At 46.7% G+C, this 13,591-nt stretch overlaps 1 protein-coding gene across 2 annotated transcripts in view; it reads left to right on the forward strand.

Annotated features, from left to right (window-relative positions):
• MASP1 (MBL associated serine protease 1) overlaps positions 1–13,591 on the forward strand; it is a 90,041-nt gene that overhangs the window by 4,428 nt on the left and 72,022 nt on the right. For both annotated transcript variants that reach the window (XM_060274241.2, XM_060274242.2), the window contains exon 2: positions 8,690–8,915. In XM_060274241.2, the coding sequence (XP_060130224.2) occupies positions 8,690–8,915 (226 nt within the window). The remainder of the gene's footprint in view (positions 1–8,689; positions 8,916–13,591) is intronic.

The raw sequence follows: 13,591 nt of genomic DNA on the forward strand, positions 1-13,591 counted from the left end.
ACTTCTGGAACCAATTACACCCATGCTTCAGGTTAAGTACGCTTCAGGTTGAGTACTCCGCAGACCCATCTGGAATGGATTAATCCACTTTCCATTACTTTCAATGGGAAAGTTCGCTTCAGTTTATGAACGCTTCAGTTTAAGTACTCCGCGGACCCATCTGGAACGGATTAATCCACTTTCCATTACTTTCAATGGGAAAGTTCGCTTCAGTTTATGAACGCTTCAGTTTAAGCCGTCTGGAACAGATTAATCCACTTTCCATTACTTTCAATGGGAAAGTTCACTTCAGTTTATGAACGCTTCAGTTTATGAACAGACTTCCGGAACCAATTGTGTTCATAAACCGAGGTACCACTGTATAAGTATACTAGAAATATGATCCACATGGTCAACAGTTTACTTTATAACGTGCCAGAAAGTCCTATGTAATATTTATTTCACTTCATCTATGAATCGTATCCTGTGGAACATCCCGAAGTGATTAAGAATAAAAACGTCATGATAGCATCCATAAAAGCATCAACAATAAAAACATATAGAAATGGTTTCAAATCTGCTACAGATGCTGGCTGGGATATAAAAAAAATTCCACTTAAAAGGCGTATATGGATACATGTTAAACATGTGTATTAGAAATATTATTATTAGGGAGAATAGGAGAAGGGAGCAATCCTATGGCGGATTCCACTGGGAATCCCAGCTAAATTGAAGATATGCTGCCATTATTTGCCCATCCCGTCTGAGCTGAGGTCAGCATAAGTCCCCAAAAGGCAGTATTCTGGGAGTGGGGTGGGACTAGGCAGGGGGGACTTAATCTGGATCCTAACTCTATTTAGCTCAGTCACGCGACCTGGTAAAAGCAGTAGTCTAAGTCAGACTCTAGGGACGCAGGTGGCGCTGTGGTCTAAACCACTGAGCCTCTTTGGCTTGATGATCAGAAGGTCAGCGGTTCGAATCCCCGTGACGGGGTGAGCTCCTGTTGCTCGGTCCCAGCTCCTGCCAACCTAGCAGTTCGAAAGCACGTCTAAAAAGTGCAAGTAGATAAATATGTTCTGCTCCGACAGGAAGGTAAACAGCGTTTCCGAGCACTGCTCTGGTTTCAGTGTTCAGTTGCACCAGAAGCAGCTTAGTCATGCTGGCCACATGACCCGCAAAGCTGTCTGTGGATGAATGCCGGCTCCCTTGGCCTGAAAGCAAGATGAGCGCCACAACCCCAGAGTTGCCTTTGACTGGACTTAGCTGTCCGGGGTCCTTTACCTTTTTTACCTCAAATCCACAGTTCTATGATCCTATTATTCCCATCCACAGGTCCTTATCAAGCTGGCCTTGTCATCTGATCTGGCCACATGACCCGGAAAAACTGTCTGCGGACAAACACCAGCTCCCTCGGCCAGTAAAGCAAGATGAGCGCCGCAACCCCAGAGTTGTCTGCGACTGGACTTAACTGTCAGGGGTCCTTTACCTTTTTAAGTCAGACTCTATTTTAAAGAGTTTTAAGGAGAGCCTGCTGGATCAGGCCAGTGGCGCATCTAGTCCAGCATCCTGTTTAAACAGGGACCAGCCAGATGCCTCTTCTGAGAAACCTACAAGCAGGATTCGAGCACAAGAGCAACTCTCCCCTCCTGTGGCTTCCAGCAACTGGCATTCAGAAGCATTGCTGCCTCCAGTTGTGAGTGAAGAGCATAGTCACCATTGCTCATAGCCATCCATAGCCCTCTCCTCCTCCATGAATTTCTCTAATTCCCTTTTAAAGCCACCCACGTTGGTGGCCATCACGGCCTCCTGTGGCAGGGAGTTCCGTAGTTTAACCGCACGGCGTGAATACGTTCTTTTGTCTGTCTTGAACCTTCCCGCTTTCCGTTTCATTGGCTGGCCATGAGTTCTATCATTAGGGGAAAGGGAGGGAAACATTTCTCTCACTACTTTCTCCATGCTGTGCATAATTCTTATAAATATCTGTCATGGCGCCTCTTATTCTGACAGGCTTGGGGTTTGGATCTGGTGTAAGTTAACTTATGCCAGCTTCCTTCATGCCAGCTTCTTGCATACAGGGCTGCTGTGATGGTCCAATTTTGTCTGCAGAAGGCTTTTCCATCATAGCCTTTGAGATAGGGAGGGAGAGAGAGAGAGAGAGAGAGAGAGAGAGAGAGAGAGAGAGAGAGAGAGAGAGAGAGAGAGAGAGAGAGAGAGAGAAGCAGTAGAGGACATCCCTGTCCATATATTCTGAGCAGATTTTTCCTTTGGCTTGCAGCTTCTTTTACTTGCTATAAACCTCAACTCATCTGGAGGAAGAGAGGCCCCGTCCTCCAGCTCAGTCTCATTAACTGTCCTTGTTTTGAACTGGGTGCCAGATCAGCCAATTAAAATCTATATATATATATATATATTTATATCAGCCCATCAGTTCAGAGCATAAAACCCCAGAACCCTGCAATGAATTCCTTGGATCATCAGCATGTTACTGCCTCATGGCTCCCAAACCCTCAGCGACCCAGTTGTTTTCCTAGCCCCACAAATCCCTCCTACAAGTATCCGAGTCCAGGGCCGGCCGTACCCCCTCCCCAACAGGGAAGAAGAGGCGAGTGAAGATCTACATCAGGAAGAAGGGGGGAAATCAACATTGGGGGCGGCTGCCCGCCCCTGTGGATCCTGCCACCTGAGGTGGTTGCCTCACCTTGCCTCATGGGTGGGGCGGCCCTGCCCAAGTCCCTCCTGTTTGTGTTACTTATCACTTGATCAATTTCTGTTTTCAGCCCGAAGAAGCTTCAAAGCCTAGGCATCCACAGAGAGTGGGAGATGGCCACTTACACACAGAGGGAGATGAATCGCAATCTCCAGATGCCCAGATTTAAAAAGAGTAAATTTCTAGCTTTTGAAGGAACTGAGATATGAGGCAAAATGTGCAGGCACTAGTCCCCTCTCTCTTTTTGTGAGAAACTAGCTGGTTTCTCAGCCAAGGCCCCCCCCCCAAGAAACCTAGCTGGCTTTCCATCCATCCCCACACAGTGGAAAAATTCTTGCAGACACCACCCAGGCTTCAAAAAACTATTATTTAAGCAGAGGTTATGAAATAAAAGGTAACTATATTATAACATATGTAGGTTATACCAGCTGGGGACTGAGAAGAAATTTCTCACTTCTCATAGCACTGCTCAACCTTAAATGCAACAGTCCTTTGAAATCTAGGCTTCTCTGAATTTTGCAGTGCAGTTCTCAAAACAAACAAAAAATGTGCGTATCAGGGGAAGCTATGCATTAAACTGCATATATCAGTGAAAATAATGTGGGGGAATTCATTCTAGCGGGGGGAAATACTTGCGGAAATATGTATATTTGGATAACCACGCACTTTAAAAGGGGACTTATTTTCATGAGGACTTGAAAAACAAGAACCTGAGAGAATTCACCGATGTCTAACGCCATCCATCGTCCTTCCTGCAAATGCTTTGAATCACTGGGTTTGATGGGGGTGTTGTTTCGATGCAACTGAAGGGCACCAAGTTGCCATGGACTGGGTTCTACAGAATGCAGAATCCAGAATGCGGCAGCTAGACTGGTGACTGGGAGCGGCCGCCGAGACCACATAACACCGGTCTTGAAAGACCTACATTGGCTCCCAGTACGTTTCCGAGCACAATTCAAAGTGTTGATGTTGACCTTTTAAAGCCCTAAGCCAGGGGTCCCCAGACTTACCGCGCGGCGGGCCGGAGGGCAGGGGAGTGCGCGCGCAGCGGGCCGGAGGGCAGGGGAGTGCGCGCCCGTGCGCATGCGCACACGCACGCGGTCGGGAAAAAATCGCTGAAAATCGCTTGTGCACATGCGTATGGGCCTCCCCCGACCCGGAAGTGCATCGGAAATGACCTCTTCTGGGTCGGGAGAGGCCCATACGCATGCGCACAAAGGATTTTCGGCGATTTTTTGCCGATTTTGAAGATCGTCGCCGCGCCGCATGCCGTAAGAGCGGACGGCGGGGGTCGTCGCGGGCCGGATTGGGAGGCCAATTGGGCCGCATCCGGCCCGGGGGCCGTAGTTTGGTGACCCTGCCCTAAGCAGCCTCGATCCAGTATACCTGAAGGAGCGTCTCCACCTCCATCGTTCTGCCCGGACACTGGGGTCCAGCTCCAAGGGCCTTCTGGCAGTTCCTTCACTGCGAAAAGCCAAGTTTACAGGGAACTAGGCAGAGGGCCTTCTCAGTGGTGGCGCCTGCCCTGTGGAACGCCCTCCCAACAGATGTCAAAGAGGAAAACAACTACCAGACTTTTAGAAGACATCTGAAGGCAGCCCTGTTCAGGGAGGCTTTTTAATGTTTAATAGATTATTTTATTTCATTTCTCTGTTGGAGGCAGCCCAGAGTGGCTGGGGAAACCCAGCCAGATGGGCGGGGTATAAATAATATATTATTATTATTATTATTATTATTATTATTATTATTATTATTATTTAGTCATTTAGTCGTGTCCGACTCTTCGTGACCCCATGGACCATAGCATGCCAGGCACTCCTGTCTTGCACTGCCTCCCGCAGTTTGGTCAAACTCATGTTCGTAGCTTCGAGAACACTGTCCAACCACATCTTGTCCTCTGTCGTCCCCTTCTCCTTGTGCCCTCCATCTTTCCCAACATCAGGGTCTTTCCCAAGGATTCTTCTCTTCTCATGAGGTGGCCAAAGTATTGGAGCCTCAGCTTCACGATCTGTCCTTCCAGTGAGCACTCAGGGCTGATTTCCTTCAGAATTGATAGGTTTGATCTTCTTGCAGTCCATGGGACTCTCAAGAGTCTCCCCCAGCACCATAATTCAAAAGCATCAATTCTTCGGCGATCAGCCTTCTTTATGGTCCAGCTCTCACTTCCATACATCACTACTGGGAAAACCATAGCTTTAACTATACGGACCTTTGTCGGCAAGGTGATGTCTCTGCTTTTTAAGATGCTGTCTAGGTTTGTCATTGCTTTTCTCCCGAGAAGCAGGCGTCTTTTAATTTCGTGACTGCTGTCACCATCTGCAGTGATCAAGGAGCCCAAGAAGGTAAAATCTCTCACTGCCTCCATTTCTTCCCCTTCTATTTGCCAGGAGGTGATGGGACCAGTGGCCATGATCTTGGTTTTTTTGATGTTGAGCTTCAGACCATATTTTGCGCTCTCCTCTTTCACCCTCATTAAAAGGTTCTTTAATTCCTCCTCACTTCCTGCCATCAAGGTTGTGTCATCTGCATATCTGAGGTTGTTGATATTTCTTCCGGCAATCTTAATTCCGGTTTGGGATTCATCTAGTCCAGCCTTTCGCATGATGAATTCTGCATATAAGTTAAATAAGCAGGGAGACAATATACAACCTTGTCGTACTCCTTTCCCAATTTTGAACCACTCAGTTGTTCCATATCCAGTTCTAACTGTAGCTTCTTGTCCCACATAGAGATTTCTCAGGAGACAGATGAGGTGATCAGGCACTCCCATTTCTTTAAGAACTTGCCATAGTTTGCTGTGGTCGACACAGTCAAAGGCTTTTGCATAGTCAATGAAGCAGAAATAGACGTTTTTCTGGAACTCTCTAGCTTTCTCCATAATCCAGCGCATGTTTGCTATTTGTTCTCTGGTTCCTCTGCCCTTTCGAAATCCAGCTTGCACTTCTGGGAGTTCTCGGTCCACATACTGCCTAAGCCTGCCTTGTAGAATTTTAAGCATAACCTTGCTAGCGTGTGAAATGAGCGCAATTGTGCGGTAGTTGGAGCATTCTTTGGCACTGCCCTTCTTTGGGATTGGGATGTAGACTGATCTTCTCCAATCCTCTGGCCATTGCTGAGTTTTCCAAACTTGCTGGCATATTGGGTGTAGCACCTTAACAGCATCATCTTTTAAAATTTTAAATAGTTCAGCTGGAATATCATCACTTCCACTGGCCTTGTTATTAGCAGTGCTTTCTAAGGCCCATTTGACTTCACTCTCCAAGATGTCTGGCTCAAGGTCAGCAACCACACTACCTGAGGTGTATGAGACCTCCATATCTTTCTGGTATAATTCCTCTGTGTATTCCTGCCACCTCTTCTTGATGTCTTCTGCTTCTGTTAGGTCCTTACCACTTTTGTCCTTGATTATGGTAATCTTTGTACGAAATGTTCCTTTCATATCTCCATTTTTCTTGAACAGATCTCTGGTTTTCCCCATTCTATTGCTTTCCTCTATTTCTTTGCATTGCTCATTTAAGAAGACCCTCTTGTCTCTCCTTGCTGTTTTGTGGAAATCTGCATTCAGTTTCCTGTATCTTTCCCTATCTCCCTTGCATTTTGCTTGCCTCCTCTCCTCCGCTATTTGTAAGGCCTCGTTGGACAGCCATTTTGCTTTCTTGCATTTCCTTTTCCTTGGGATGGTTTTCGTTGCTGCCTCCTGTATAATGTTACGAGCCTCCATCCATAGTTCTTCAGGCACTCTGTCCACCAAATCTAAATCCTTAAACCTGTTCCTCACTTCCACTGTGTATTCATAAGGGATTTGATTCAGATTGTATCTTACTGGCCCAGTGGTTTTTCCTACTTTCTTCAGTTTAAGCTGGAATTTTGCTATAAGAAGCTGATGATCTGAGATTATTATTATTATTATTATTATTAATTATTACAGTTCTGTGCTGCTTGTTTAATGTTTGAAACCCATCCTTCCTTCGGCAAACACAAGCTGGTGCTGAATAGGAGGCTATCCTGTCATATCTTCACAGCAGCCCTGTGATGTAGGCTAAAGTGAGGGCCAGTCTAGATGGGAGCAGAGGATTGTCCCTCATCTCACAAAGAGCCACAGTGGGAAGTCAGGGGTTATGGCTACATTTCGACATCATATAATTGTAGAGTAGGAAAAGACCCTGGGGGGCATCTAGTCCAACCCCTTGCAATGCAGGAATCACAGCTCAAGAATCCATGTCTGTTGGTCATCCAACCTCTGTTTTAAAGACCTCCAGTGAAGGACAGTCCTCCTCCTTCTACTGTCAAACAGTTCTTACTTCCATAAAGTTCTTCCACATATCTGGCTGGAATCTCCTTCCTTGCCATTTGTATCCATTGGTTTTGGGTCCTCCCCTGCAGAGCAGGAGAAAACAAGCTTGCGCCATCTTCTGTGTAGCACGTACCTTTAAATATTTGAAGGCGATTGGGGTTTTCATTTATTTGTCGCTTTCGAAAGGAAAAGTCTCAAAGCAATCGACAAGCTGTAAAATGCAAGATAACAGTTAAAACCAAATGCATCAAGAAAAGACCACGAAACAATCATTTCTGCAAAACATGTTCGCGCAGTGATAACAAACAGAAAGAGTAAATCTTACCCCATCCTACCAGATGAACGGGGAGTTAGCTCCACAGAATACAATGGGACTTACGTCCAAGTAAACATACAGAGGATTACTATCTGGGGGGGGGGGAGAGGCTGCTGGCAGCTACAAATGTCAACTTGGCTACCAAATTTCCAGAAGATGCGTGTAGACCACTAAAGGAAACATTCTTATTCTCCAGAAGCACCCATGTTGGGCGTTCCTGGGATCTAAGGTCAAGCTTTTTCTCGGTGTAGGTAGGTGTGAATGTGTGGGGGTGGGGCAGGGTCAGATTTAGGTTTGATGAGGCCCTGAGCTACCGAAGGTAATGGGGTCCTTTATATGTCCAGCCGTCCTTTGTCAACAACAAATTGTCACTGTTCTTTTGTGTTGAATATATGCTATATGGTCATTGATGGACCGCATAGATATGTAAAGCCATTTGCAGATGTGGCCATGCAACCAGTCCATGCAGAATGTAGGCACCCTATATATAAAAGGTAAAGGGACCCCTGACCATTAGGTCCAGTCGTGACAGACTCTGGGGTTGCGCGCTCATCTCGCATTATTGGCCGAGGGAGCCGGCGTACAGCTTCCAGGTCACGTGGCCAGCATGACAAAGCCACTTCTGGTGAACCAGAGCAGCACACGGAAACGCCGTTTACCTTCCCGCTGTAGCTGTTCCTATTTATCTACTTGCATTTTGACGTGCTTTTGAACTGCTAGGTTGGCAGGAGCTGGGACCGAGCAACGGGAGCTCACCCCGTCACAGGGATTCGAACAGCCGACCTTCTGATCAGCAAGCCCTAGGCTCAGTGGTTTAACCCACAGCGCCACCTGGGTCCCTTCTATATATAGAAAGGAGAAAACCAGGGATATTTTAGGGGGCAGGCTAGCAGGCGGGCCCCATGACTTACATCATAGGAGCTCACACAACACAAAACACTGTTGCTGGATGTAGGTTTTATTTTATTTGTTTTGTATCTTATATTTTGGAAATGTACATCCAGTTTATTTCCCTTTAAAAAAAATTGGGGGGGGGGCAAGCAAGTGGGGCCCTAAGCTATAGCTTATATGTAAATCTGGCAGTGGGGTGGGGTTGGAAAGGGGCTGCCTATGGAATCATATCACCATAGACTTCTAGAGTTGGCTGGGACTCCAGGGGTCTTCTAGTCCAACCCCCTGAAATGTAGGAATCGCAGCGAAAGCACCCCTGACAAATGGCCCTCCAAACCCTGCTTAAAAACTCAAATGAAGGTGAGTCCACCACCTTCTGAGAGAGTCCGTTCCCCCATTGAACAACCGTTAGCTTCAGAGAGTTGTTCCTGATGTTTAATCTCCTTTCCTGTTATTTGAAGGCATTGGGAGTCATCCTGTTCTTTCCACGTCTCTCCCGCAGGTACTTGCTGGTCTGGTCCCTTTGTGCCTTCCAGCTCATCAAAGCAGACACCATTGAACTGACCGACATGTTTGGGGAGATCCAGTCCCCAAATTATCCAGACTCCTATCCCAGCGATTCAGAAGTGACTTGGAACATATCGGTGCCGGACGGCTTTCGGGTCAAGCTCTACTTCATGCATTTTGATCTCGAATCGTCCTACCTTTGTGAATATGACTTTGTGAAGGTGAGCACCTTGTTCATTCATTTGCTTCATAAAAATTTTGCACCACTGAATTGCAAAAAAAGAAGAAGAGGAGGAAGAAGAAGAAGCTTCCAAGTGGTTTGCAGGAAAGCTAAAACAATAAGTAAGAATCATTGACAACAATAATTTAAGGTATTTGGAAAGTTAAAATAATAACGGACCAAAACCAGATTAAAACTCACATCAACATTCTAATAATCTGGGCAAGGCATGTGCCAAAGAGAGTTCAGCGAAGGCACCTTTCTGATATCAATAGGCAGGGAGTTCCAAAGTGTAGCTGCTGTCACACTAAATGATTGAGTTGCAGTTGGTCTTGGCTGATGATGAGTAGCTTCTCCCAACCCCACATTCCATTCCTTTTTTTCATTCAGAATTTCGCCCTGCACTGCTGACCCATTCTCTTTAATTCCCATTTACGATAACTAGGAAATATTGCACAGATTATTCCGGAGTTAAAGGATATATTGTTTGCCACACCCGTTCATTTCTTTGCACCTCTTCCTCTGCTATGTTTCCATGTTGCACATGAACTCTTGACATTTGCATTTTCCAAAACACTGAAAAAATAGGCACCTTACATGCGTGTAAATCTGCTTTAGCCCTGTTTGTATTCCAGCTGCTGAGATTCACAAGTAGCGTGAGCGCTGCTGTTGCCCTTGGCTCCTGCAGGCGGGCTTCCCATTGGGGCATCTGGTTGTGAGAACATGATACTGGCCCAATCCAGGAGACAGGCTCTTCTCAGCCTTCCCCAATGTGGCGCCCTCTGGATATGGTTGGACTACAGCTCCCATTGGCATAAGCCCATACAACAGTTGTGCTCCAAAACATCTGGGTTGGGGAGGGTGGTCTATGGTCTGACAGAGATTATAGAATCATAGAATCATAGAGTTGGAAGAGACCACAAGGGCCATCCAGTCCAACCTCCTGCCAAGCAGGAAACACCATCAAAGCATTCTTGACATATCCCTGTCAAGACTCTGCTTAAAGACCTCCAGAGAAGGAGACTCCACCACACTCCTTGGTAGCAAATTCCACTGCCGAACAGCTCTTACTGCAGGAAGTTCTTCCTAATGTTTAGGTGGAATCTTCTTTCTTGAAGTTTGAATCCATTGCTCCGTGTCCGCTTCTCTGGAGCAGCAGAAAACAACCTTTCTCCCTCCTCTATATGACATCCTTTCATATATTTGAACATGGCTATCTATCACCCCTTAACCTTCTCTTCTCCAGGCTAAACATACCCAGCTCCCTAAGCCGTTCCTCATAAGGCATCGTTTCCAGGCCTTTGACCATTTTCGTTGGCCTCTTCTGGACACGTTCCAGCTTGTCAGTATCCTTCTTGAACTGTGGTGCCCAGAACTGGACACAGTACTCCAAGCAGAATACAGTGGTACTATTACTTCCCTCGATCTAGACGCTATACTTCTATTGATGCAGCCCAGAATTGCATTGGCTTTTTTAGCTGCTGCATCACACTGTTGACTCATGTCAAGTTTGTGGTCTACCAAGACTCCTAGATCCTTTTCACATGTACTGCTCTCAAGCCAGGTGTCACCCATCCTGTATTTGTGCCTTTCCTTTTTTTTTTGCCCAAGTGTAGTACCTTACATTTCTCCTTGTTAAAATTCATCTTGTTTGCTTTGGGCCCAGTTGTCTAATCTGTTAAGGTCCTTTTGAAGTGTGATCCTGTCCTCTGGGGTATTAGCCACCCCTCCCAATTTGGTGTCATCTGCAAACTTGCTCAGGATGCCCTCAAGCCCATCATCCAAGTCATTTTCCTGCAGGTTTGTGTTTGAGGGGGTTATTGGATGGTTCCTGATTTTATTTTGATTATGTATTTTGTGTAATTTGTAAGTTGTATCCTGAGGCCTGCAGATATAGGGTGGCATACCCATTTAACAACAACACATAAAAAGTGTCAGGGACCACCAAGAGACCGTTGGCCCCTGATATGGAACCAGTTCCCCATCCCCTAAGGAGACTCAGTGGGGGGCAGGGGGCAGGGAGGGTGACTTGCCCAAACCTGGAGCCATCCCCGCTCACATGCCCCGACAGAGAGAGAAAAAGCGAGTGTGTGTCTGAAGCTAGGGATAAGGACCTTTGCCCTCTACATCCTCTCTCCGTTCCTATTTATATGACATTTGTTTTCCTTCATTCCATTTAAAACACATTCTGTCATCGTTCTGGCTCATCCAGGATAATAGAACATCTCTGGAATCTCCGTTCACGCCAGCTCACTCCCTTGCACAACGCTGTCGGGCGTAATAATTGCTTGCAGCGGTTTGGGATTTAAGCGCGCCGTTCCATGGCGGCTGCTAAGTGACGTTGAGAACATAAGGAGCAGCCCAACTGGATGGGGCCAAGGATCCCTCTGGCCCCAGTATCCTGTTTCCAGCTGGGGAGATGTCCCCCCCTCCCCAGAAGCCCATGAGTAGTGCAGATAAGAGAAAGGGCTTATTCATGGAGTTCATGGTTAAGCTGTGGAACTCCCTGCCACAGGAGGCAGGGATAGCCACCAGTTTGGATGGCTTTAAAAGAGGATGAGACAAATTCATGGAGGAAAGGGCTATTGTGGCCATGCTCTGCTCCCACAGTTGGAGGCGCCAATACTTCTGCACCAATGCTTCTGAATACCAGTTGCTGGAAACCAGAGGAGCGGAGAGGGCTCTTGTGCTCCTGCTCTGCTCACTGGTTCCCCATAACAGGCATCTGGTTGGCCTCTGTGAGAAAAATAGATGGGCTCTTGGCCCTTTTCTATGTCCTTATGTTCAAGAGAGCGCCTCCTGCAGTCCAAACAATCTGGAGGACGTCGGTTTGGGATCGCTGATGTATTCTGTGGCCTGGATTTCAAGGATCCCACGAGAGGTTTCCAGGGCTCCTTGGATGAAAATCAAAAGGGAGGAGGAGTTTACAAAGTGTTAAAAAGTTTGGAAAACATTGTCAGGAGCACCAGAGGGTGAGATGCTAGCGACTACTGCCTTGCAGATGTCTGTGTGATTCCACCTGCTTGAAGCTCTGCTTCCCAAAATAATTAAAAACAGGGGGGGGGGAGAGTCCTGCTTTGATTTTCTCTGGCCTTGTTTCTCCTTGTAACAGCTGCTTGCGCTTCCTGCTTCTTGTCCTTTTCTTCTTCTGCGTCTTCTCCGAATACAAGGTTCAGAGCCTTATGGCAAAAAATAATAATAATGCATGAATATAAATACTGTAGATCGTTTGGTATTGCTGCTGCCGGTTGTTTGTTTTTAATGGGGAGGAGGTGTAAGGAAGAAAATGTTGGAACCTGCCCAGGATGGGGAGATGAGTTATCTCCATCGATATCACTGTGCATGATTCAGACCTATCACAGGTATGACCAACATTTCTGGGTGGGAGGTTCCATGGAGAAACTCAGGTCCCATGTAGGTTGCTAAATAACTGCCATCAGGTTGATATGCAGAGTCTTGCTGCCATCCATCAGTTGAGGAAATGTAAAATTCTTTTTTGCCAAGTGCTTGTGGGCTGAGGAAGGGGGAATCCATGCAGCTGTTTCGATGGTGACTTGCAAATAACTGAAAAGTACGCGCAGCGCCTTTTCAAACACCAAAGTATTTTGTGGGCTGTACATGACGTGATCTGTTCCTTGCACATGCATGCAAACACAGGCATAGGCAGCTGTCATGATGGAACCCAGGCAATAGGACCACATTGGGGATCAAACTGTATAATATCTACATTTAATCAAAGAATCATAGAATTGTAGAGTTGGAAAGGGCCCAAGGGTCATCTAGTCCAGCCCCATGCAATGTAGGAATAATGTTACGCGGTGGTTTGCATTAGCAGAATGCCGTGTTTTTCAGAGAATTGTGGCAAGTGCAGAGGGGTGGTTTTGCAGCTAAAGCTGCAAAAGGGGGTTCAGAAGGATGGCGGTTCGAATCCCCGTGACGGGGTGGGCTCCTGTTGCTCTGTCCCAGCTCCTGCCCACCTAGCAGTTCAAAAGCAAGCCAAAAAGTGCAGGTAGATTAATAGGTACTGCTCCGGCAGGAAGGTAAATGGCGTTTCCATGCGCTGCTCTGGTTTCAGTGTTCTGTTGCACCAGAAGCAGCTTAGTCATGCTGGTCACATGACCCGGAAAAACTGTCTGCGGACAAACGCCGGCTCCCTCATCCAGTAAAGCGAGATGAGCGCCGCAACCCCAGAGCCATCTGCGACTGGACTTAACTGTCTGGGGTCCTTTCCCTTTCCCTTTTAAAAGAATTAAATCTCTTTATATCCTGCCTTCCTTCCCAAGTTGGGATTCAACATTTTAAAACTTCATAAAATACAAAGTTGAAAAAACAAACCCATTGGAAACAATAATGAAAATACACCAGAACACATTTAGAACCGGCAATTAAAATATGATTTGCCCTGACAGCGGCCTGGTGGTGAATAGCATTGTCTACACCTCAGCTTCCAAAGGCCCGTCTGGACAGGGAAGTCTCAGCCTGCTGACAGAAGGATAACAGGGAGGGAGCCAGGCTAGTCTCTCTTGAGAGGGAATCCCACCATCTGGGAGCAGCCACAGAAAAAGCCCTGTGTCGTGTGACCACCATCTATGCCTCTGATGTTGAGGGGATGGAGAGAAGGTGCTCACGTGAGGATTTTAGCCTTCCGTTGGAGAGGACGTCTTAAGAGAAGGGGGA

The sequence above is a fragment of the Zootoca vivipara genome, chromosome 5, assembly GCF_965207765.1.
Source record: "Zootoca vivipara chromosome 5, rZooViv2.hap1.1, whole genome shotgun sequence".
NCBI classification, from domain to species: domain Eukaryota; kingdom Metazoa; phylum Chordata; class Lepidosauria; order Squamata; family Lacertidae; genus Zootoca; species Zootoca vivipara.